Source organism: Anguilla anguilla, chromosome 8, assembly GCF_013347855.1.
Source record: "Anguilla anguilla isolate fAngAng1 chromosome 8, fAngAng1.pri, whole genome shotgun sequence".
Classification (NCBI taxonomy): Eukaryota; Metazoa; Chordata; class Actinopteri; order Anguilliformes; family Anguillidae; genus Anguilla; species Anguilla anguilla.
In genome coordinates this window covers 36,952,856-36,979,782 of record NC_049208.1, presented here as the reverse complement: position 1 = coordinate 36,979,782, position 26,927 = coordinate 36,952,856, and the positions used below count along the sequence as shown (strand labels likewise).

The following is a 26,927-nucleotide window of genomic DNA, read 5'->3' as shown; positions in this document are numbered from 1 at the left end:
ACTAGTGTCTGTTGTACAAATTGAAATCTGATACGGTATGGAAATTGAACACAGAAAAGCCTCTCATGCGTTGAGGGTGGATTAACCCCTCGCGACCACGCGAGCGTGAACGCACACGCGCAGGCCTTCAGGTTGTTATTTATTGTTATTCAATGCCGTTAATTTAAGAATCGAAAAGAGAGTTGCAGCTTGTGCGCCAGAAACCAAGACCTTTAGCATGCACTTTTAAGGCCATGTCAGGGTTAGGTAAAAATAAATAAATACCAGGATGTGAGCGGAGACCCAGAAGCTGTCTGCACACGAGTAAGAAACAGAAATAATTAGGATATGAGATTTGTGCGCAGTCCCCGTGGTCATTATTGGGAAATCCTTTGGCAGTAGCGAGATGGACTGGGCTTTGAACACGGCTGATAATGGTGCAATTCTTTGTCGTCAAATATTAACCAAATTCTCTTTGTATTTCGTCCACATGTATGAACAAACGTATCCAGGATAATGTAACGTTTTGTGTGCGGGGGGGGGGGGGGGGTTCAGAGTAAACGCATAGACAGACGGCTCATTATTTCTTATGATCATAAAGGTATGATTTTATTTTTTATTTTATGGAGACGTTGTTTGGTTCATTATCCATCTATAATTGTGGATGTGGATGTTTATGCGATTTCTGTGCTGTGATTATGCATTGTCATTCATTTTAAAGCTATTTTTCAAGTCATAATCAAAGTTAAATCTGTAATATACGGATAACTGGCAGATTCAGGATAAAGCCTTGCTTTGAGATCAAAAGCAAAGCTTTGCCATCGTCAAGAAATCATATTTGGTATTTTTCTCAAAACAGCTGAAATGACCTACTGATAAGAAAGATAACCATCGCTGGGTTTTACGGGATACACACAGGGGTAAATAAAAATGGTAATTTCCCCCGGCTAGGCATTAACGCAACGAGACTTACGGCTTGTCAGTCAGGTGTCTCGCACGCCAGTGGCTCCGGTCAGTCAGAAGTTAGAATGAAGGACGCCTCCACAGCGAGAACGAGTCGAGGGAGTTTTAAAGCCAGACAGCGGATTACGCCTGACTGTTCACATTCACCTCCAATTGCTCTTCAAGGCGAAGATGGCGGCGTTGTTCCTCTAAAGGGGGCCGGTGTCAAGGTTTGTAGATTAAAACGGAACACTTCCGAAAATTGTCCCGCCCTGTTTGTCTGCTAGGTTTATTTGTTGGCCGTGAGGTGAGGGGACTCGGATGCACGGCGGACAGAGTCATGCCGCCGTTGTGTTGTCCCAGGACTACAGAGTCATCATTAAGCACCCGTTAACTGGGAGAAAGGTCCTCCTGTCCTTAATACGGTGCTCCCTTCGACTGAGCCCACTTGTGTAATGTCCTCCCCAGATACCATCAATCCCCCAATCTCCGTCCCTCAGTTCAGCCCTTACCCGCCTGCTGAGTGAAACACTGAAAGCTCAACACTGGGGAACAGGTATGGTATGGGAGCCTCAGGCTTGAGCCTAGTGGTACAACTATGGACCGAGTCCTGTAGGCCACAACACAGCCTGGTGGTACAACTATGGACCGAGGCATGTAGGCCACAACGCATCCTGGTGGTACAACTATGGACCGAGTCCTGTAGGCCACAATACAGTCTGGTGGACCAACTGTGGACTGAGGCCTGTAGGCCAAAACACAGCCTGATAGAACAGTTTGGGTCTTGTGTTCTTTCTTTAATGCATTTTGTTTTTGCAGAGCGAGTGCTTTACATGTGCAAGCCTGCTGTGAAAATGGGCTCAGTTTGGATTGCATAGTCCAGTGCCACAGGAAATGTTATTTGTTTCGAATAACTTGAGCCGAGAAAGTTTTGAAAGCTTCATATGGTCATTTATATTCTTTTACATCATACACACGCAGTGATTTATTTAAATTTATAGTAGGCGATGCATGTTCTTCATAAGCTTTTGATTGCCAACTGCAAGCACTCTTGTTCTAAGTTTGCCGCACTTCTATTGATTTATGTGTCCATTTTTTTTGTTTGTTTTCGTGTGTGCCGGTCAAGTGAGCTGCAAGCCATTTGATGAAAGAAACAAATCAGAATAACACTGTCATACTGGATACATACCAATGACTGATAGCCACCGCTTTCCTCGAAATGTAAAAACTCAATTTCCCTCCTACAAAGCGTTGGCTTTACTCCTTTGAGCAGCTCGCTATCGCCACAGAGGCCAGGCATTTTCCTTTTTTCTTTGTTTTTCAGTAGGAGCTAGCAGCTAGCGTTCACTTGTGTTTCTGGGCTCTTTCAAATTGAGGCCATGTCAACCAGACTTTTCGCCTTACGGAATTTGGTGAGCACAGCCGCAGGCCGCTTTGCCGTCCTGTCTCCTGTTTTAGGCGGGGGAGCTGATGGGGAGGGGGGCACATGGCCACAGAACATGGGCACCGTAACCACAGAACAGAGTGGCACGTCAACACAGGCAGAGTCTGGCCACGCACCAGCAGAAAGCGCTCTGCAATTAAAATCACTTAAGCTTTTCATCTGCCCTGAATTATGCATTAGGGCAGTAATTGGTGGGGATAATTGACACCCGCTCCAGGCACAGCTCCAACCGCCGCCCCCCATCGCAAACCCTCCCAGGGCACAGAGCCATGCGCAAAGCACTCCACCTGGAGCAGCATCACCCCCTCCAGCCCTCTAACTCTCTCCATCTCTCTGTACCACTCTCTTCTTCTCAGCCCTCTACCCTGTCTCCTACTCTCATCCGCTCTCTATCCCCCTCTCCCCCTCCAGCCCTCTAACTCTCTCCATCTCTCTGTTGTACTGCTGTCCTCTTCTCAGCCCTCTACCCTTTCTCTTGCTCTCATCCATTCTCTATCCCTCTCGCCACCTCTCAGCCCTCTACCCTTTCTCTTGCTCTCACCCACTCTCTATCCCTCTCTCCTCTTCTCAGCCCTCTACCCTTCTCTTCACTCCTCTCATACTTCATTCCCTATCCCTGCTTCCTTTCTTTCCATACCTCTTCCCCTCTCACTTTCTCTCTGCCTCTCCTCATCTCGTCCTCTCTCTCCCGTTCTTCACGGAATAACAGCCCATCCTGCTCTTCTTCTCCACCTTTTTCCCCTCTCTCTCCTTTGCACATAGGGTACAGCCTCTCCCACACTGTGTGTGTAATGCATAGTAGGGGAAGTCAAACCAATTTTATTTGTATAGCCGCTTTATACAGAAAACTTTCACAAAGACGCTTTACAGAGTTTCAGAAAAAGCAAAAACAGAACAAGAACTGAACAGAACCATGCCTGAACCCACAAATAGCAAGCAGATGAGGAGGAGAAAAACCCTCAGATAGAGACAAGGGAAAAGTCCCAGAGGCAAAGGAATCTCGAGAGAAACCAGACTATAGAGGGGTAGCCCATCCTCCACTGGCCGGCCTGGGGTAAAGTAGCAGTAGAATGGATGGGCATAAAGCAGGGGAGGAACAGGGCTGTAGCGGTCCGTGACCAAGGAATGAGGGACATGGTTGAAGCAATCTCGTGAACTCGAGCAAAGGAAGGGCAGGGAAAAACCCCAGGGAAAAAGAGTCAGAGAAAATGAGGTTAGACACTATAAAGATTGTCAACACACTGAGTACACATAGTCTCTGTGCCAAAAACCTAGAATGAACACTTGGATAAGAGCTCCATCCAGCTACTGTGCAGTCCACGGCCAACAGCATAGCCTATGATGGCTAAGGCAGCCACTACTGGGAGCCCTCCTACTGGAGGTCCAACCTGATTTCAATTTATGTTCTAACCTTGCAGGGCTAGCTGAGACCATAATTCATGGACTAGGCTAAACTACCTTCCTCCCTCCGAGCCATAGGCCATAACAATACCCTGGGCTAGATGATTGCTGATAAGCAATCATCTGATCCTTGCCAGCTCTGGAGGTGCCCGTATGAACCACACCAGTCTGGTTAACACATGCGTCTGTGACGCTGCTTATCTCTGGCTGAAATCGGGAAAGAAGATGGATGCCACTCAGCCAAGTGGTGACGGGCAGTCGGAGAGACCAGAGCTCCACTCAGAGATCATTATAGCTAATAAATGCTATTATTAGACCGCATGTGTCCTGCCAGTGGCTACATTAGCAGCAGACCTGGCCTTCTGAGAGAAGCGCTCCAGTCAAATGCGTCTGAGCGAAGGAGCCACTCTGAGTGTGTGCAGTGTGGCTCTAATGCACAGCCACTGAAAGAGCAACTGTAGCTTTGCTTGGAAATGTTATTTCTTGTGTTCGGGGCTTGTGTGTATGCGGTTTGGATTTACCCCCCCCCCCCACCAAACCCCCAACTCCAATCTAACAAACTCATTTTTACCTCATCTCAATAATAGTTGCGAAAACAACATAGTTTGTACATGAAAAAAAAGGATTAAAATCTGCACGCTACTCGTTCACTTCTTTAATCATTATTAAGATGTTTTATGGCTCTACAGCCTTCAGTTTCTCTCCTTTTTTTCCCCACACAAAATCATTTGGGATGTACACTCTTATTCATTCAGAGACCTCATTTGGCAGGTTGCTGGTCTCATCACTTGGAAATTTCTCCCCAGGCAGACTGTATTTAGAGAGGGTGAGATCTAAGCTCCGGGTCGTGTGTGTGTGTGTGTGTGTGTGTGTGTGTGTGTGTGTGTGTAAGATTTAATATTCCTGGTAGTGTCATGTCTGTGGTTTTCTGGCTGGTGGGTAATTGGTAGTAAAAGTAAGTAATTGTCAGACAGACCGTGGGCGCAGAACAGACTTATGAACTGTGGCTGCCAACTGTTGTGTGTATGGGGGACGTCGTGGGGCTTTAAGATGTTGGTCATTGTTTTTTTTATCGACTCCCCTGCCCTCATTGTATCAGAAGAAATAAGAGCCCCCCTCCGAAAGCAATGTTACTGAATGTAAAGAAAGTTCTCAGCTGTCGCTGGAACCGGGCTCAGTCCAGTCTGCTTTGCCCTTGCCTTGCTGTTGAATAATCAAATTGTGTCTCATCTCCATTTTTATGTGTTATTTTTGACGTGAGTGACTAATTTGATATGTGGCAGAAAGAAAAGTAAATCAAAGCAGTGGACATAGGGCCTAGAAGGCGTATTGACGGTCAGGGCTAACGGTCAGGCTTGGAGAGATCTCGGGTTGTGCGATTTCTCTCATGTTGTTGTTTTCTTTCGGGTTTTCGTCCCCTGTTCGTCTCATCGTGCATTTCAGGTGGCCTCTTTTGTCCTGCCGGGACCGGTTTCCTTTCTTAGTCGGAAAAACAAGTGGGTTGCCATGGTTCTCATATTCATTCAGTGCAAAGAGGTGCCTGACATTTACGTTTGAGTATTTTTCATACTTTTTTGCGTTTTGTTGTTGCACCATCTGTGTGTGCCTGTGTCTGTGTCGGTGTATGTATGTACGTCATCTATGTAAAGCAACAGTCGTTGTTGAGTTTTTAGTCGCTGACCTAGTTATTTCTCCTTATCTCCGTATTGAAACCCTCAATTATCCCAAAAGCAGAACGTGCCGGCTATGGGAATCCAACCGAAAAATTTGCTGCATTTGGCGCTGAGGACCGTTATCGTAATGGAAGGCAGGCGTTTGCATCTTTGTGCTCAGCGAATGTGTGGAAGGTGCTCAGAGAAGCAGGATTATTCAAATCCCTTCTGTGCTCCCCTGTGTTCCCCCCCCCGCCCCCCCCCCGTTAAAACACAGGGGGCCCCGCTCACGCTCCTCAGCCACCACCGACGTTCCCTCGCATTGTTACGTCTCCGTCTCCGTAAAACCGGCTAACAAGCTGTGTCCTTGCGAGAAAGCCCTCCCCCGCGCCGCCTCTTTAAAACACGCCGGCGATTAAAGTTTTGTTGCCGCAGGCGATGGCGCAGCGAATCGCGGGGAGCCGTGGCAGGGCTGGCTCGGTGCCCCGCGAGCCAGGGATTAAAGAAATGTCGGAAAATTCCAGAACAAAATTGGGCTGCTTCTTTTTAACTGCGGCGCACCTCTGAGCTGCGTTATGTAATTATTGTGGCCGATGCTCCATTTATGCTTTGCCCGTGATCTTGTGCCATACACACAGTCATCAGAGTTGGTGTTCCGAGGAGCTAATAGCTTCGGTGAGGAACGAGGTGCAACCAGGTGCTTCAGGGGTAGATAAACTTCATGGAAATGAGCGAATGAATGAATATGCAATTCAGTGCGAGAATGCAGAGAAATACTCTGCAGGCTGATTCACTGTGTCTGCATGGGTTTCCTCCAGGTACTCCGGTTTCCTCCCACAGACCAAAGACATGCACGTTAGGTTAATTGGCGAAAATAAATTTCCCGTCGGTATGAGTTTGCGAGTGAATGGTGTGTGTGCCCTGCGATGGATTAGCGACCTGTCCATGGGGTATTCCTGCCTCTCGCCCAATGCGCGCTGGGTTAGCTCCAGCTCCCCCATGACCCTGACCAGGAAATAAACATGGTTAGATAATGGATGGATGGGTGGATTTTATTTTCTGTCCTGTCCACCACTACATGCTGTAGCATTCTGGGTATTTTAGCGCGGGAGAGTATATTCTCTGCTTATTTTGAACATGTTTTATAATAAGAAACATCAGTTATGTGCATAAGGCAGCATGAATATTGGCCAGTTCATTACAGTGTTTGTCATGCCCCACCAGTACTTCAGCTGGCATTGTTCCTGACAGATTAAATGTTTAATTACTGACACCATCATCTTCCACCGGGCTTTCGGTCCTTCACCTGTGACTACGCTTGGAAAGCGGGAAGCGCGGATTGCTGGATTACTACGCTGTCCTTTGCCGGGGAACGGATGAAGTTGCCCTTGTGTCCATGTTGCGTTTGGCAGGGCGAGTTTAGCGGAGGGTTTGTGACTGAAATGGTCTCGGGTCCGGAGGAGTGAAATGCGAGTTTTATGGGCCCGTTATGTATTCTGAATATGCAAGTAATCAAGCAGTGTTTAATTAACTAGCCTTTCTTTTCAATTTGACCAAATACTGTGTGCAGCTCCAGCTTTGTGTTAGCGAAATAAATCTCTCGAACGCTGGTAAAGTAATAATATTAATGCAATATTTTTATGCAGGGGCTCTGCTTCATGAATACTGATGAGAAAGAAGGAAACTGGCTTGCTTTTCTTTGTTGGTTTGTTAAGAAGCGTTGGAATACTGTATCATGTTTTCCATAAGTGCTCTTAATTCTCCTCCCTTCTCTCAAATCCTCTCTTTTGTGCTCTTAGATGAATAATCTGTTACAGCCCAACTACTGGAAGGGGGATTCCGGGACCCTCATTGTTCACCTAAAATGCAAGCATTACATTACAGGCATTTAGCAGACGCTCTTATCCAGAGCAACTTGAACAACTTTTTACATAGCATTTACATTGCATCCATTTATACAACTGTTTATATGCTGAAGCAACGCAGGTTAAGTACCTTGCTCAAGGGTACAACGGCAGTGTCCCGGGAATCGAACCCGTGACATTTAGGTTACAAGCCCAGTTCCTTGCCCATTACACTACACTGTCACACGATTTGAAAAAAGAAAAACAGTCCTGTACGGGCATACACACAGATGGGTCTAAACCCTGTGAAATTCCGTTCCTGCAGCCTCAGTAGATATGGTCCTAACCCCATCCCTCTGATGACGTGAGAGCTTGCCTCCATCCGTCTTCAGATATCATACCGTTCCCCTCCTCTGATTTCTGCCCTCCTCGTGATGTCTTTGTCCCGCTTTTTTGTAATGGCACAATGAATCCTAAAACACAATATAGATCAGTTCAATCCATTACCGCAGCGTTTCATTTGTTGGGTATGCAAAGCCAATCTCTTCATGGGTTGATAGCCACATTACTGCTCCTAACAAGATATTCTCTTCAAATCAGCGGCTTTCGAAACAGTGTTGGCAATTTTCATTACCTCGAAAATTGTCACGAATCACCACGGCTTTAAAAGGCAGGCTCGTATTAAATGAATTCAATCTTGCTGCACTGACATAAGGAAATCATTCCTTTTTAGGAGGAAGCCTTCTGTAAAAGAAAAAAAAAAAAAAAAGACATTCTTGCCAGATTTGGAGAGGCCTTGTCGGGTAAACATCACACTGTTCAGTGCAAAACCGGATTGTGTGCCGCCCCTCCTTCGTTTCCACGGGGTAAGGACGAACGGGACGATCGCAAAGGAAGCTTGGAACACTGACCTCAGTTTGGGCCTCACTTTGAGACCAGCACACGGTAGCGCGGACAGAACGGGCAGCGCTGCATAAGGAAGCCTCGCAGTAGGGAGGCCCTGTGATTGGCTCCCAGTCCCCCTGTCGTACCCGCTGATATGATTTAGAACCTTTCCCGGTTATTTACACGGCGGCGGACAGGAAACGCTGACGTCTGCGGCCCCCGCGCTCGCCTCGAGGCGGGGCATTAAACGCTCAACCTCTCAGCGCGGAAAGGCTAATGGAGACATGACGTACGGCCGGCGAGCGGGCGAGCGGCGGCAGCAGAAGAGTTGTAGCGCGGACCCTCGCCGGTGCATCATGGGAAAGATGGATTGCGTTCTCACAGCCTCTCTGCTGCAGTGACGTGAGACACCCCCCCCCCCCCGTTCTTCCCGTTGTGAGGCAGGACGCAATAGTTGGCACACTCACACTCTTAAGCTTCCATCATACACAAAGTATGTAAAGTGCTGCAATTTCTCTCTGAATATTACTGAGCATCTTTATATCATAAGGCTGTAAAATGACAGTGTTCATAAGTTGGGACTGGGTATTACCTTATGATAGCATGATGTTGTTATGTTACACACATGACATATTAAGAGCAGTGAGTGGGATAGTGTCTCCAGAGAGCTATAGTCCCCGGGGGCAATGTGATTTAATTGGCCTTAATGAAAGTTTTTGCTCTGATAAACAGTCGGTGGCTGTTTGCTTTCTCTGGCCGCGCGCTGACGGGAGGAAAACAGCCGGAGTGCCGTCGTATCCGCCCGCGGCGGCAGACGCTCGCTCTGCGCTCCGGCCGAGGAGGATTACAGAGAGACGTTTTTTTTCCGGGGGAGTTTGTTTTTCCCAAGGCCTTAATGGTTCTGAGGCGCGGCGGCACGGCGTTGATGGCGACGCTGGAGCGTTCGCTTCAGGGCCCTGCCATCTGCATGCGATCCGTTGCTAACCGAACGGTTCTGAGCCGCGCTCTTCTGCCCTGACGTGTCGGGGACGAACTGGTGGTGACGGGTTTGCTGGGGCGTTTGATTTTTGGGCTCCTTTTTGTCAGTCCTGCCGAGCGCGGCTTCTTTTTTTTTTTTTTGTTTTGTTTCGTCTGACTTACCGTTCCCTTTGGTGTTTGCTGAACCAGAGAACAAAAGTGAGGACATGGCCGCTTTGCGAGTTGATTTGCAGCGATCGGGTTTCTTGCAATTTGTTGAGAATGTCAGGCCGAAACGGGGCTTTTGACGAAAGGCACAGCTCTGTGGTGTCTGCACAAAGCCCAAAGTCTTGCATCATGGGTTCTGTAGCTCTTCATAAGACGGCACATTTGCCCACAGATTAAATGGAGTCCCGTGGCGATGTGAAAACTTATTTTTCGGCACGTGGTGGTCAAAGCTCAGAAGCCCCCCAGTGCCGGACCGGCCCTGGAACCACCAGCCCAGACCGGCAGAGATGCGCCAGTCCACCCCCAATTCGAAAGTCAGCCGAGCCGGCCCTCGACCGAAGGGCAACGCGGCGTCTGAAGCGCCGTTCACACCTGACCTTCGTTCAAACCGCCGGGGGGGTCTCCCTCTCCTCCTCCGGCGAAGAGCTGCGCGGAGGTGTCAGAAAGCGCGGACAGAAGAAAAAACACTCGAGCCGTTCAGAGGGAAATAAACGCTCCGTAATCTGACGCGGTTTTCGTTCGGCCCGGAGGCCGGCTAATTCAGAGAGACGCGCTGCCGTTAATTTCTCTGCCCGCCAGAGCTATCATTAAACCGGCTTTTTCGGAAGAGGAGGTTCCCACCTCCCCCCCCCGACCGGAGACGCAGTCGGCGCTGCTGTCCCGACCCTGCGGAGAGGAGGGTGGGGGGGGGAGTGAGCTTTGCGGTTGCGCCTCATTAAAAAGTCACCCAGGAGCAATTAACGGGCACTGAACGGGCGGATCAGAAACTGCGTCGGGGTGCGTGCCTGTCGGACGTGCTCGGGACGGGGAGAGCGGGCGGCGAGCGGAAAGCATCGCGTCATGTTAACTGCCTGCGGAGAAGGCAGCTCAAATGCACTCAGCGAAACGGCGACTGAGCTTCCACTCGGCTCCCTTAATTGCCATTTAAAGTGTTTCCCATAGCAACCGCGCGGTGCCTTTGCTGTGGAGCGCTGTACGGTTGTGATAGAAACGCATTCGAAATTTCTTGTGAAGTCAATTGGAATAAAATTATTCCACTCCTTTTTGCTTTTGTTTCGCAAACATGTTAATCAAGAGCGCGCTATCAATTTAGATTTAATTATTGTCGGCGTACAGCAAAACTTGAAATGGATGATGCGGAATGAAGGGGCAAAAAGAGGACATCCGTAACAATGAGAAAAGGCTGAAGAGTTGCATTCTGAGTTAAGAAAATGACTCATCAGCAAGACCCAGTAATTAGTTGCAGAAGACCAAAGGAGAACTGCAAAAGCAAAGATCCTCAGGGCACAAGACTGCAGCTGATGACTCATCAAGAAGATCAAAGTCTACACACAAGACTGCCGGTCATCACACTAACACAACCCTTGTCCTGATCGTTACATGACTATAGTTCATTCTGACTGTAAGGACACCAGTCCTCCTCGCCCGGCTGGTGTGGTTGTCAGAATAAAAGATTGTGAACCTGTGATGGTTTAGAATTAAAGTTCTTTCTTCACTGGGGGTTTCCGGGTCATTCCGAACACATGGAACCTTCGTATGCCTGGCTGATGATTATTGGGAACACTGTCAGAGGAGTTTATATGCTTTAAATCTTTAGAAGACATGTTCTTATGAACATGTAAAGTCTTTCTGTGATTATTTATTGCCATTGTGTTTATTTTGATCCACAACTTGCTTGGTTCTTACCTGGAAAGATCTTATTTTTGAATCGACTCCAAAAGTTGTTTCAAATGTTGTTAAAACACCTCTGGTAGGACACATTTTATCACTTCTGAACTCATGTAAGCCGTTGAATTAGAATGAAATTTTTACTCCGTTAATGGCAATTCACACTTGCAGAACTTCAGATCTAGCACGGGGCCGTGGAACGAGTCCAAACTGGAGCTTTGCCAGGCCACCCCCCCCCCCCCCCCCCCCCCCCCAAAGCCATCAACCTCTCTTTACGTGTAATGGGATACAAAGCTGAGCTCTGCCGGTTTTCTCTGAGAAATTTGTCAGCGCGCACACGTCCCGTAATGCTGACAAAGGCCCCAGATGAAAGCGCATCTTCGATAGCGAATAATTCATCCTCCCCCCACCTCCCCACCTCCCCTAAAGACTGATGAAGGAACCAGGAGTTTGCCACTAAGCCCCGCTCGCGTTCGTAGGTTGCGTTCATTGCGGAAATCTACGCTTCATTGACTTCTGAGGCAGCCGCGTCTAATAATTGCCGCGGCGTCTGTTGAGTGAGGAATCGATGCGCATCGCTGTCTTGGTTCCAAATGGTTTAGCGCCTTTGTTTTTCGCTTCATTTCTCTTTTTTTTTCCCAGGTATCGGTGTTATCGGGGTTACTTCCAGTAAACACTCCTGAACTGTCAGTGTCTGTTTTGATATTCTTGGAAGCGTGAATGTAGCCATTAGAATCTGTACCCAATTACTGTGTAATGGGAAATTGGTGCCCATAGGTCCTGTTGATCTTGGTCTTGTTGATGTTCTTGTTTTTTAATGTTTTTGCCTACAGTGAAAACAACATAGGAAAACAAAATCTGTTTAATCTGTTTATCCTGACTCTTAGAGTTTAGCCTGCATAATTTGTGCTGGGATGGTGTTGTACAGTAAGCTGCCTGTTGCTGGTATCTGTAGAACGTCTGTGCAAGATTCTACTCACAAATCCCTCAGCAAATTTTAACCGTCTGCAGGAGTAAACTGCTTTTTTGGGTTAAGTCTCTCGTCAACCTGCTGTCATTCTTCTGTCATCTCCGAATGAAGCAACAAACACATTAAAGATTTGACATAGCCGGAGGATGTTGAGGTCATCGCACACAGCATGATCGCTTCACACAAACACTCTCGCATCAACACGCGTTTGTCCGAGGGGAAATGCGCGGCACGGGGACGCTGCGGCTAACAACGTTCCCCCCCCCCCCCTTTCTTAAACAGCGTTAGCTCGCAGCACGCTCGTTTTCCCACCCGCTACAGAAGGGTCCCGTTTAACAGTGAGTGCTGGGAGCGTTCTTTGATGGTCTGAGCGGTCGACCCTCATTTCCGCTCCCAACTTCCTCTGAGCGGTCGACCCTCATTTCCGCTCCCAACTTCCTCACAACTGCCCTACAGGGGTCGATACCTTTAAAATATCGGTGTGGAGACGCAGTGGCTTTTCTTAACGCCAAGTGCAAGGTGCGTGTTATTACCTTACCCGGTATTACCTTACCACTGTGGTGCCTCTGCGAGGTACTGTAACAAGCAGGGTGGGCGATGTACCCAAAATGGAGTGGAAGCTTAGTGAAAGGGTAGGAGAGTATGAGCTACGCGGCTGTGTAAACCCTTCGCCTAATGGAAAAGACTCCGGTCGCCGCGTGGGCCTGCGATGTTTGCTCCGTGTCAAGAAAATCTGTCCTTTCACTCCCGAAAACGCACGCTTTCCGGGGGCAGCAGCAGCGGCGGGTATTTCCAGTCCAATAAACAGACCCTTTTTACGGTCGTTTACTGTAGATTTTAATGTGCTTCGCAAACACAATTAAGCCTTATTGCCTGCTGTTTTGTAAGAAATAATTGGCCGTAATGCCATGGTTACAGCACTGTGTGAATTGGCGCACGCGTGTGCCATGGCTCGTTTAGTTGTACAAAACAGATTTTTAGATTATTTTAAGAAGTACGAAATGTCTTTCTTGGGTGCTTTTAAAACTTAGAACTACTGCTCCATAGAGACACACAGGTTCTAGCCTGTGAAGTGAATGACACCATTTTCACTTTGGCAAGCTGCTGTAGTCGAGAGCATGCATCATTCCTCTGTGACTGTATTTGCCTTTCCTTAAATTTATATTTTGTGAAATGAATGCATCAACCGAATGAGCCCATAATAAACCCGTGTGCTACCTCTGTCATCCAGATCAGTGGAAATATCCATGGTTTCTTTCATGGAGTCTTTTCTAATAAATTACTTGGAAGGATTTAAAATGTCATGAGTGGATGCTTACTGTTAAGTTACTCTTTGCTAGCCTTCGTCTGCACAAATGATGGGTTTTGTGAGGTTTTTCTCTCTTTCTTTAGCCCCATTCTGCCTCAGCCCCCCCCTTGCCCGCCGTTTCATCCCCGATAATGCCGACCTCCGAGGAAAACCCTGAACCGTGCTCTGTCAGGAGCGGCCCCCCGTGGTTGCCAGATCAGCCCGTGTGACCCCGCGCTACGCTTTCATTAGGTGGCGGATGCTGAGATCGCAGGGAGGTTTTCCCCTCTGTCGGTCCTGCGTGGCAGTTGGCGATCGCTGAGCTCGAGCCCAAAAATCAGAGGTATCAGAGGCATTTGCCCAGGTCTTGCATCATGGCTCCGCATCGCCTTTGTGATTTCACAGTTCGGTCTGTATCGCTAGAGCCGTTCTTCACTTATTTATACCCCAGGCATCAGAGGAAGCGTGGGACGCGATCTGGGGGTGCGTGGGCGCTGTGGTGTCCTTGGAGATTCACACGCCGCATATATACTGTTAAATGCAGAAGTATTGGGACAGTGACACAGTTTAATTTTTTTTTTTTTTTTTTTTTTGGAGGCTCTGTACTCCAGCACATTGGATTTGAAATGATATGAAAGGTCTGTAATTCCTACATGGATCATGTGATACGGATGTAAATACCCTCAAAATGAGAGCTGGTAGTCTGCACTTGAACCTCATATTCATTGTGCTGGAGCGCAGAACCAAAGCAACAAAAATTGTGTCGCTGTCCCACTACTTTTGCATTTAGCTCTATATGCCACTTACTCACTTTTTACTAAATCGCATAACCTAAAAGCCAGCCTTTGTCACCAAGAACCTAGCTTTGTGGAAGAACCAAGCTTATAAGCTCTTTGAGAGCAGAGCCTTCAGAAACCTAATGTGCACTCAGAGAAAGGCTTATGCTCCACAGTTTTTGTTCTGTAATCTGACCTCCTCGAGGTCATGGCGCCTTGTCATGACTTACGCTATTCTCATTTTTTTTTAAAAACGTCATATATTTCAACCTTCGGCGTAATGAATTTTTTAAGCGCTGAATTCCCCGAATCATCAATAGAGCTCTGGCGATCTAACCGAGCCTGCAGCGGAACAAGTGAGCGAGCAAGCTTTCTTGTTTTAACGGGAGCGGGGAGGAAGCTGGGAGGATGCGGTGCGAGCCCGGAGACAAACTCATTAGCTGAATAATAGGCGCGTAAAAACAAAGCTGGGCTTCCGATCGCGGCCGAGTTACGCGCTCGGGCGAAGATGCCGCCGCCAGTTCGTTGCCCCCGGCGAGAGCGCAGCTGTGGAGGGCGCGGTGCCCAAAGAACAAGGGGAACCGCGGGAGGCTCCTCCTTTCTCGTAGAGAATATGCGACAGTACTGAGATGCAAGGGAATGGACGTTAGACTTGTATTACATTACAATACATTACAGTACAGGCATTTAGCTGACGCTCTCATCCAGAGCAACTTACACAGCTTTTACACACAGCATTTACATTGCATCCACTTATACAGCTGGATATATATTCAAGGGTACAACAGCAGTGTCCTACCTGCGAATCGAACCTGTGACCTTTATGATACAAGGCCAGTTCCTGAAAAACAACATCAAAGACTTTTCCTTGAACATTATCGATGCCTGCAGCTTTCCCTATAGGTCTGTTTGGTTCCACTGCATTCAGCAAACTGTTTTTTTTACCCAAACTGCCCAGCCATTTGCGTAGGCAGAAATCTCCTCATACAAACATGTACTTTTTATCTTTTTCTTATTTTAATACCCTGCTATGCATTTTGATGTCTTGCCTGCCCATCTGCTTGACGGAGTAGCCTTTGTAGATATGCCTCCACCATCAGGAACCCAAGCTAATCACCTTAAGTTGTGTTCCCCGCCTCGACGTAAAGCAAAACATTTTTCATCTTTTCATCCCCCCCCCCCTCCCAGAAATCTGGCGAGAGGTGCACAGCTGAGGGGGTAGGGGGTGGGGGGTGGGGGGGGGGTGGCTGCTGCCTTTGTGTCGTGCGGCGATAACCGGCCGCCCGCTGCCTGAAACAAAAACGCGACAGTCCGCCGCGGCGGTAAAAGCGATGGCGTGGGGGGGGGGGGGGGGTGAGGACGGGAGGCAGCCGGTGCTGCTGTCACAGCAGAACAATCGCACCGCAGGTTCTCCAGACACGCTTCCCTGCCACCGACTGTCTCCCTTTGACATTACCACGGAAGAGTGATGTAATACACTGTATAATAGAACTGAAGAACACGGCCCATTTAATTACTTCTCTCCTGGTTTAACTAATTCCTGCTTCTGTAGGGTCTGTGGCAGCAGGCTGGGGGGTCGGGGGTACGTCTGCAAAGTGCACTGTACAACCCCAATCAGGGGATCTGCTCTGAGCTGAACCGTGAGGAAAATAGAATAGTTCCAGACTAAGTGATTCCATTAAAATCAAGGCCAGATGACATTTGACCTTTTTTGGGGTATACGTTTCAGTAATGGTATAATTACTCGCCATAGGTCCTAAAGTGGTTTCTCTCATCTGTGCAGTGCAGAGTTTAAAGTGATTTCTCTGCTTCTCTCTCTCTCTCTCTCCCTCTCTGTACTGTCTTTGAAGAAAGATAAAAGGAGATAAATTCTGTCTTTTTGATTTTAGGATTTTTGTCACTCTGTTATGAGGGCTGAATTTTGATGGATTCTGGGTACAGTTTGAAACCAAAAATGCACTGTTGTCTCAAAAAGGTCCCAGGCATGGGGGAAAAAATACATGACAGCATGCCAACGAAGTTCTGAACTGCTCCATCTTCTTTCAGTTTTACTGCTCTAAACACAAAACCTAAAATGGTAGTAAAATGAGTACATCAGGTGAAATGGGGAATCTGAATGCTGTTTTGTGCAATGAGAGCACCATTGCTTGTCCGGTGATGCTATCAAATCAGCCATCTGTCGAGTCAATGCGACAGGCCACGATAGCCTGGAGGCAGTTGCTTGATATTGTTTAGTACGCACCATGGTTGATTTATGAAGCTTAGTTTTTCTTCTTTTGAAACTTGGAAATGTAAAATGATATTTGGCAGCATTGCCGAAAAGCAGCAGCAGTTTTCTCTTGACTTTATTTTTTTATTTTTTATTTTACCTTTATTTACCCAGGGTACGTTCGCTGAGCACGGATGCTCTTTTGCAGGAACGCCCTGCTTCACACTCATACACATTCACACCTGGGAGCTGCCCAGTACAACCACAATCCTCTATTGTTGGCCACTGAGCAGCTCCACTGGTGGGAGAGGACATTTTTTAGCCAGTTGAATCAGGGGATGATTAGGTGGCAAGTTTTTGTGAGAGCCAGATCTGGGATTTTAGCCAGGACACCGGGGAACCCCGTACTCTTTGCGATAAGTGTCATGGGATTTTTAATGACCAGTGAGTCAGGACCTCGGTTTAACGTCTCATCCGAAAGACGGCATCTCCTACAGCACAGTGTCCCCATCACTGCACTGGGGCAAGCCCACACGTGCTTAGCTTCAGCCAGTCGGCAGGAGCAGAGTGCGTGGTGGTATGGCTGCCGGTACTTCTTTTGATGCACAGTCTAGCTCCATTCAGATCAGTGTCCGTCTTCACGTAATGCCTTGTAAGTCTTGAAATGCTTTCTAAAAAGCAAATGGCCGTGGCTGGCTTAGTCACATGAGGCTGTGCAGTTTATGTACGGTCTGAAATTCAGAATGAGCAGATTGGGCTTGTCGCCATGCGACCACTCATGGAGAGTGCCAGCGAGTACAAGTCCGCCCTCTCCCTCGCTTCCCAAAGCCCTCGCTTCGCATCGTTTCACGTTGTGGTCGCGCTGCGCACGTCTTGCACAACGGCCAACAGGAGCCTGTGCTGCAAAGCTCCTCCCCCTCGGTCAAAAGTCGGGTGCGGTGCTGTCGGAACTGCCAGGACTGGCTGTCGCAATTCAGTCCTGGACAGCAGAGTCCCCCGCTAATTAGAGCTGGTGCTTTTGCAGCACGCGCCCCCATGCGATGGGTACATAAGAGCATTCATGCGTTTGTAGACATTGTGCAGGCTCATTTTGCAGTCATTGTTTACTGGGAAGTGAAGTTAAATGCTCCACCTGTGCATCACGTCTATAACCTCCAGAATCTGCTCTCCGTAGTTCTGACCCCAGTGTGAATGGAAGCAGAGAATGCAGAATCAGCTTACCAATTCCCTGCCTCAGCCATAAGCATTCATCTGATACTGAAGAAAACCATGATGTTGTAGCGCATTAAGGTACCGATATTATTCTGTACCGAACTTGTATCTGTCCCATTTGTGAAGTGTAACGGATGGAGGGGAGGTGAGACGGTAGACGTTTTTTTTATGATTATTTTTCTTTGAGGCGGTTATTCTCTCCGTAAGGCGGTAGCTGCTGTGTGCAAGGCCGGATAACCATTACAGCGCGCGAAATGACTCGTAATGACAAAACGGCTCGTAAAGGCAAAGAATGCAAATGAAGAAAATGTTTCATTTTCCTGCCGTTATGGAAACGCTCTCACGGCATCTGGAACGGAACAATACGGAAATTTCCATTACTGCCTTCATGCCAGGCTTCACACAGGCGGCTTTATCTAATACTCTCCCAACGGAACCTCCGCATCCTTTTTTTTCCTCCCCTGACAGTTTGTTGAAGGGCTCTTGAGTTCCGCGGTGTCGATCTCCGCGTCCTGTCATTAGCGCTGTCGCTGCTGGTTTGCTGAAAGATAAAATCATGCTGCAGGACTTGGTCTGAAGGACAGGAGCCTTACATTATATTTAGTTTTGGAGGAGCAAGACTGTCGCACTCGTTCTTGGTGATATCTTTATTTTGCTTTATTCGACCGAGAGGTGCTATTTTAACGTTCATTTTTGCTTCATTTTGTTAGTGCAGACTGAACACGAATACGTCAGCGAATACGTTCGACCAAGTGGCGGTACGGTGTCACTAGCCTCGACGTTTTAATTCTGCTTCTGAATCAGCCTTCCTGCGACGTTCGCGGAGTGCTTCAGTGACTCACGGTGGTACATTCAGGACACTTGTCAGAACCGGAGCCTTATTTTTAGGCTGTTCGCATTTTTCATGCTCGACGACGCGCGGAACGTGTGATTTCTGCCGTCCCCGGCCTGCCTGCGATGTCCCCTGGTGAAATGCCCCCTGCCGTCCCCGCCGTCAGTCAGCCGCGCGAGCGTCCCTGCCAGCCGCTTTCAGACGAGGCGCGGCTGTCAATCATCGTGTCAGGAATTGTCATAATTGCGTTTTTTTCTCCGAGGCGAATTGGCCCGCGGGCTACCGTAGAATTCTAAGTAAGAGTGTAAAAAAAAGTTTTGCCATCGCTTGAACTTGATTTGAACTGCTTGGGTCTTTGAGACCTCCTCGGACCTGCGGAAGTAGAGAAGTAGAGACAGAGAGAGAGAGACAGAAGGAGCGCGAGAGAGAGAGGGGGGGCGAGCTCCTGGCCCGCTGAGGATCCTGACGCTCTTGTCATTTCACGGACCCTGACCTCATCGCCACAGCGCCGTAGACGGGTGTGGGAGGAAAAAAAAAAGCCCCCACAGGAACGCAACGCTTTAAAAACCGGATAGCGGAGTGCGGCCCCCGCGCACCGGCCTTCCCAAATCACTCACCCAGGCGCTCCAGGCTGATAGGCCCGTACGGGAGGTTTTTAATGGATGCAAACAGTGTTTTAAACGCGCTAATGAAAAGTTGCCTCGGAAAGTGCAGCGTTGATTAAGGGCATTAGTCCTCGCGGGGTGCCAGATTACTGGGTAGAGCCGGCGTTCGAGATTGAGGCTAATGAACTGGCGCGGAGCCACGGCGGACCGAGCGCGCTCCCTCGCTGCGGAATTCCTTAATGTCTGGAGGCGGAGCTTGGCTCTCGTGGCTTCTTATGAGCGTACCCCGTTCAAGCCAAAACGCGCGGTGATTCGGACCAGCTGTGCTTAACGAGGGCCGGTTCATTTCTGGACATACCGCCACCTCCTGCTGTTATTAACACGTTGTTAATAGTGCTTTAATCGAATTGACGTCATTGGCTGAGTCATGCCCTGAATGGCCGCTGAAGACTGTACTTGAGTCCTCACCTGAAGTGTTTTACTGCGGGCTGACAGTAGAGTGAACCAGCTGGCTATTGAGCTAATTTAGCCTGGGTTATTGGTGTGTTTTGTTTCGTGTCAAACAGCATTATATCAGCGCAGTATTACTTTGACAGACTATCGTTCATTGTTTTCGCTGCGTGTTGTTGTCCTGTGTGGTGACGCTAATGGAGGACGTTTAAACCGCGGGAAGCTGCCTTTGTTCAGAGAGCCCTTCGGTTGAAAGCCCCTCCGCAGCCTTCTGACAGAACTCCTCTCTAATGAGGCCCTCCCTCTCGGCCGGGGAAGCGCACGCATCATATTTGCGCGCCCGCATGAGCGCTACCTGCCTCATTAGCCGGACTTAACAAGCGCTCCTCGTCCTCCGCCTGCCGCCGCGGCGTCACGGCGAGCCGTCGGAGCGGTTAACCTTCGGGAAAAGCGCCCTATCACCACCACCGTGTTTCGCGTTCCCTTTCAGCGGGGCTAACGGCAGTCTGCCCTCCATAACCCCGCCACTGCGTCTCCAGACAACCCCCCAACCCCCCTCCCCCGTTTTCTTTTTTTTTTGTGTGAATGGTGTACTCTGCTACATGCTGAAGCCTACAGGTCTTCACAGGGTAACATGCTGGAGCAGAGCTGGAACAGCGAATCGAATGTGACGTTCTGTCCTGGCATTCCCAGTGGAGCGGGAAACAGGAAATATGGCAGTTGACAGATGAGGGTCTGGTGCTGTAGGTTCAAGGTGCTGCCGCAGCTCGTGTAGTGCAGGTCCAGCCCCGTGTACCACGTGATTCATCTTCCCTTCACCTGACAAACTCGAGTGAACAGAGATGACGCGCAGTTTTAATTGGACGCGGCAAGTACTGATGGAGCAGGGTTTTCTAACCGTATTTGTGTCGATGGAAGAAACTTGAATCACAAAAAAGAGTCAATGTGCATTGTCTAGGAATGTTGTCTGAACTGTCTTCAGTTGTTTATTTTCTAACAGAAGGGAGTCTGGCTTTTTCCTTTTCTTCATGGGGGTTTTTGCCATTTCTTCTCGCGGTTGTCTGTCTTTAAATGAATGTGCTTCAAATGATTTCTCACCATCAGTTTGGACCCAGGGACAAACGCTGAGTAGTGAAAGTTGCAGAGCTGTTTTTGTGTTTGTTTTTAAAAAAGCAATGAAAAGCAGACTACCACAGCGTCATGGGTTCTTTTAAACCTTCAAAGTGATTTTGAAGTAGGAAAATTCAAGCTAGTGGAAGCATTTGGATTTTGCATACAATTTTTAAGGGTGCTCGATGATCATTTTCTGACTGTTTACTTGGTCACAAAATTTGGCGCCGTGTGCATGTTTAATCTCAAACTGTTAAAGAGCGTGAGGCTGCGATTTGAAATTTAAAAAGTGTCTGCTTGACATTTTACAAAATGTCTGTTCTCATAAAGGTCATTCATTTATAGTGAAACTCATTACAAACATTGAGCATTTTAAAATCCTTGTCATTGATTTTTTTTTTTTTTTGCTGATTATAAAATGGGAACCTTGATGCAGGGGGTGTGGATGGAGAGATACTGATCTGATGTGAAAAGACTTATTAGCTATTTAGCCCAATGTTAGTAATGCAAGTCTGTATTATTAGACCATAGGAACACTTAAGGTGTTGACAATCCCTGAGTCTTCATCTGAACTCAGAACACCCATGTAGGATGGAAATTATAACCTGGACTTGTATTAGACCCTGAGCTCTCCTGGGCCAGGAATGAAGACCACTGTGTTACAGCGATTCCCGAGCATTCGGGTTTCGACACTGTACGCTTAAGACAAGGCCAGGTTCATTGTAATGATGAATTATGCTGATCTAAGCAAGTGTATGTCTTGTTTTAATAGTTTTTTGGAAAATAATGGAGTTCTGTGACTTCCTTGATATTGGCTAGAGCATTGGCTAGGTGGAATACTTGTTGGTAGGATTAATTCATTTGTAGGTTTCGTTTTTTTCATAGGATATGTTGATCATAAGAAAAATATAGACCTACGCCAGCCTTATCCTTTAACAACATGGATCATGGAAAGAAACTTGCTGCTGTGCTGAAATGGATTTCGGACGTGAATCTCTGCAACACAGCTGATAGAACGCAGTGGGAAGAAGTGATAGAGAATTAACTTTCCTGTGACTGACAAATGAGAAATCCGCCATAAGGTCAGACAGTGTCAGACAGTGAAGAAGACGAGGACTAGCCTTCATTATTAATCTGCTGGGACTCCTGCATCGTGCACTCTCATGTTTATGTCCACATTCATCTTCCACTTACTAGTTTACATCTCTCTTGGGTGCAATACTGTACGTAATGTTTTTACTCGGTGGAACAGCTGTATTTATACCACAACCTGCTATATTTATATTGTATTTATAGTGTATTTAATGTGGAAAGTGATTAGGGTATTCACTGTTTCATTGTTTACGCAGCTTTTTACGGTTTTATGAATAAAAGCTTTTTTTTTTTTTACTTGGTGTCCCTGTTGTCACAGCCCTTTGACTTACTGCATTAAGCCTCCCATTTTAAGCTGTCATCTGCATTTTGCACCTAGTTGACGGCCTCAATCACTCAGACCCCTCCCCATCAGTGGCTGAGGGGCCTGTTTTCACACCTAGCTGTCCTTCAGGGGAGAAACTGTCACAATCTCTCACCGAACTTAGAGGGATGATTTCTCAAAACCACTTCTGTCAGACTTTAACAAGCTATTTCCAAAATGGATTGGTCAGTCAAATGGTAAATGGACTGCATTAATATAGCGCTTTTATCCAAAGCGCTTCACAACCGCTCGCACCTCCTGAGCTGTCGCCCCAGAAAGTCAAAACAAGTGATACCTCACTTTGTAGCTCTGATCTTATAGTTTCACAACAAATGAAAAACTAAAAAAAGTCAAGAATTTAAATGTTCCCCTTTACCATGTTCCATCACAAATCATATGAAATGTACAGACGGGTGACGGGGAAAACCTGAATAAATGAGAAACATAACGAATGCAGATTCTTCCGTACAGGTGCACTGAGTGATAAAATTGAGCAAATAACATCCAATCATGCTCTGTGGCATGTATAAAATGCTGAACAGGCCCAGTTAACCACAATTTTAGATCAAGATGGCAAGGGGAAAAGAAGTGATTTTGAAAGAGGGTTCATCATTGGGGCACAGATGGCAGGAGATTCAGTCACAAAGACTGCTCAACTGGCTAGTGTTTCAATAGGAACAGCGACTAAAGTGACATCTTCATTTAGCTCTATGGGAAAGACATCAATAAATCGGGTCAGATGTGGTTGAAAGCGTACATTCGATGACTGTGATGCTTGTGCATTAGTGCAATGTGTAAGGAAAAACAGAATGGCAACTCTTCCTCAGTTGACTGAGTGTGTCAATGTAGGACATGATCGGACTGTCAGCAAGAATAGTCTATTGACAACCACATAGAGAGGGATATTATAGTTGGGTTGCAGTGCATAACCCCTCATTACAAAGAACAATGCACATTTGAGAGTTCAGTGGTGCAAAAACCATAGGCACTGGTCAACAGAGATGAGGGAAAAAGTGATATGGTCAGATGAGTCATCCTTCATCATATTCTCGAAATTGGATGAGTGCATGTGTGGCGAATACTTGAATACTTGACACTACAGTGAGGGGGTCCTTTGTTATGCTGTGGGGGCATTTTCCTGGTATGGTTTGGGTCCACTTGCCCCTTAGAGGGAAGGGCCACTGCAAATAAGTACAAAGTTATTCTGAGTGATCACCTTCATTCTGTGATGGAACATTTATATCCTGAGGCGAGTGGTCTCTCCTAGTATGACAGTGCCCCCATCCAGAGAGCATGAGGGGCCACGGAATGGTTTGATGAGCATGAAAACGATGTGCATCATATGCTATGGCCTTTGCAGTCACCAGATCTCAACCCAATTGAAAACCTATGGGAGATTTCAGACCGACGTGTTAGACAGCGCTCTCCGCCACCATCATCAATACACCAAATGATGGAGTATCGTTTGGAAGAATGGTGTTCCATCCCTGCACTAGAGTTCCAGAGACTTCTATGCCAAAGTGCATTGAAGCTGTTCTGGTGGCTCGTGGTGACCCAACACCTTACTAAGACATTTTATGTTGGTTTTTCCTTTAAACTGTCACCCATCTGTATTTTACATATTAAATGCAATGCGCATATTCCTATGTGGTCACTTTTTTACTGACTGTCTGCTCCTTGTCCACTTTTAAAGGGGCCACAAGCGCAAGCTGGAGGAGACCCGGGAGGAGGAGGGCAGCGACTCCAGCAAGGAGTCCAACGAGGACGAGGAGGGCAGCAGCTCGGAGGCGGACGAAATGGCCGCCGCCCTGGAAGCAGAGCTCAACGACTTCATGTGACTCTTCGCAGAGACGAACATTAAGACGAACATATTTTGTTCAGTCACAAAACACTTGTCTCACCCACACAGTGGTACCCGAGCAAATGGAAAAATTTGTGTGCGTGTGTGTGTGTGTGTGTGTGTGTGTGTATGTGCGCGAGTGTGAGAATGAGAGGTATGAGAAATATTATGTTTCGGGGTGGGTGACAGTGAGACTGGTCAGAGGGGTTCTTTGTGTATAAACATTTATGAAGTTGTAGAATAGAGATTTTTAGAGGTATGGACAAGAGACACAGAGCTAATGTTTTATTGTGAATTAAAATAGTGCGGGGACTTTCCAGGTTTCTTTCATTTTGAGTTATTGTGTTTTGTTACGATTTTTATATGTAAATGAAAAGAAAATTGAAAAAATTATGAGAACAATTGGTCGTATATGCCAAAGAGTTTAAAAGGCATCTGAGCCTGCAGCTAAAACACATTTTACCCAGCTATTTTTTCTTTTTTTTTTCTTTTATGGTTTTCTTTTGAACAATGGGGGGGTTAATATTGTTACCAGCAGTATGGCCAAATGGCCTGAATGTGTGGATTAAGACCTTTTCTTCTCTGTCCCCTCCCCATTGTTTTAAAGACATGTGCACTTCGATGTGGCTTGTGCATCAGGAGTAACTATGACATTGATTGATGTCTAATGTTCAAATGTTAGACCAATCAAAAGTTGGATCCACTTGCAAATCTCGATGAAGCAAGCTGACAATAGGGTTAGCTGGCGTGGCTTGATTTTGGTCCCAGCCAATCACGAGCCCCGGTGCCCCGATGATTTGCGCTCGGTCCAGCCCCAAGTTGGATTTAAACCATCCTGGCCTCGTCCTGCAGAGGAGAAGAGAACGAAGCATTGTGCTACCCTACTGTACAGAACTTGGTGCCCTGTATAGTTGTGAACTGTAAGCTACCGCTTCACAGTGTACCCACAGCCACTTAGTTTAAAAAAACAAGAAAAGCGTTTTTAAAAAACCATGCGTTGTATTATGTTTGACTTTCTGCTTGTTTCGTTTTTTTTGTGATATTTTATGTTTAATGAAAAGCCTGATGTAAAGTTTTTGTATATTCTATTTCATACTTGACCAGACGAAAAGATTCTTTGCATCTAATAAAGATTTGTTTTTTCTTTTTTTTACACCTGCTGTTTTATATTCCTGCGTATTACGTTGGCAAATGGAACACGGGAGGACGTCGGGCTGGGAAATGGCTAAGGAGGGACACGTTTAAGCGTGCACTAAGGACCCAAATGTAGTCAAAGGTCGATGTGCAATGAATGTATCAGTGCTAAATACAACCAGGTCGCGTTTGAATGAACTAGATGTCCCCGAAGCTGGCTCTTCGCTTGCACTAATGGTGCGCTAAATGTTAAAGTGATTTGTCTCGGAGTTGCCCGTTGCAGTAGCCGAGTTGATATGAAAAAGGCCTGCGGTTGGGCGGCGCGTTCGTTCCTCGTTAAAAGCAGATTAGACACGACGGCCGACGCCGTCCATCACCTGAAGGACTTCCGTAATAGAACGGGGTAAATTATGGGTTCAGCCTTAATGCAGCTGGAATGGCTCACGCTCTGGTGGTTTTTACCTTCATCATCCTTTCGAGGCAGACACAACTCACGGCAGGGAGAAACAAACGCATCGGGTCATTTCAAAGCGATGTGGCATGCGGTGCTCGTTTCTTTCAGTTTTTCACCGGCGGTTCAAAATATTTTAAGGCTATTGTCGTGTTTGCATGTGTGCGTCCGTGTGTGTGCACAATGGTTGAGTGTGTGCGTGGGTAACCAGTAGATTTTCCCACTGTACCTTGATCCCAGCAGTCAGACCATCAACTCTGAAGAAAAAGTGCGCTGAAGAGAGCTGGTTTCAGGGCTTTCGTAGTTCAGTTTTGGTTTGAGGATGAATGTTGCTTGTTGCTATCCCAGCACCCCACGAGCCATTCGGGGTATTGCCTGCTGCACTTCTGCAGAAACCCAGCGCAGACCGGAGAATGTAAAACCGTCAGGGAAAATGAATATCGACTTAATATCACCGTAAATAATCCCGCGGCGTTCGTATAACATATGGCCCTGTCCAATAATCTAGCAGCCCTGCCGTGAATGAAGATGAGAGGAATGATGGTCTCGAAGTAGAGCGCAGCGTTTGTAAGGTGCGCAATTATGTGTGCTGAAGATGCTAGTAGATTTCATCCCATTTTTCACATTGTGAGTGAGAATGGGGTTGGTCTGTTTCTCTAAAGTAACTTGAAGAAGGAGTACATTGTTACTTTTGGAATATATTACGAAATCCTTTTCCCTGAGACACACTGCAATTGATTGTTCTGCTTTGTGGTGCTATAGGCCTTACTTAGTCTAGACTTGTAGCCAACAGGTTTTTGTCAATTACAAAGAGTACATATATCATGCCTGTGGAATGCAGTTAGCCAGATTGTATCTTCAGTAAATAACAGGCTTTATTGCACATTAAGCTGCACTGAATGGCTGTTACGGTTAGCAACTGTGATTATCATTAGAAACAGGGTCGCACAGGAGAGGATGTGCATCGTCTAGCTGAACGATTTCCTATAAACACAGGTGACGACAGATGTCTCTGCGAAATCCTGTCTTGTTGGTATTGGCTGTGCCGTCTTGCTGTGAGGTATTGCTTAATTATTCGTTTTTGATCAGTGACTTGGTTAATTACTATTATTGAAGGTCCATCAGTTGCAGAGACTTTTAACCACTTGAAATAAAGCTGCTCTTGGCCAAGAATTACACGTGCCACATGCCAATGGTACTTGCTGCACTGCACAAACATCACTTTTTGAATGCCTTTAACTGAGTGCATTTTTGTGCTCCATTTAGATATTAGAGATATGTCTATCATGGGCAGATATACATTTGACATGGTAAGGTTAAGGGCCTGTATTGACAATTGTATTGATGTATTGCAGCCAGTGAAATGTGTTCGAAGGATGAGTTTTAAAAAAACACGAGAATGGAAGAGTCACCAAAAGGTTAAAGGAAATTTAAAGAAAAGCTTGACGTGTTGCGTAAGTATAAATGGTATTTGGCTGTCCTCCACAGCCATGTGAGACACCCTGAGCTAGGCCAGGCCAGCACCCACCCCCACCCCCCCGCCCACCCCGGCCTACATATATCCCACTCCCCTGTTAAATGGCCACATTTGTCT

At 47.1% G+C, this 26,927-nt stretch overlaps 1 protein-coding gene across 3 annotated transcripts in view; it reads left to right on the top strand.

Annotated features, from left to right (window-relative positions):
* Positions 1-24,903, top strand: part of ctdp1 (CTD (carboxy-terminal domain, RNA polymerase II, polypeptide A) phosphatase, subunit 1) — a 103,626-nt gene extending 78,723 nt beyond the window's left edge. For all 3 annotated transcript variants that reach the window (XM_035429963.1, XM_035429962.1, XM_035429961.1), the window contains one exon: positions 23,602-24,903. In XM_035429963.1, the coding sequence (XP_035285854.1) occupies positions 23,602-23,769 (168 nt within the window). In that variant the 3' untranslated portion in view covers positions 23,770-24,903. The remainder of the gene's footprint in view (positions 1-23,601) is intronic.
* Positions 24,904-26,927: the final 2,024 nt, after the last annotated feature.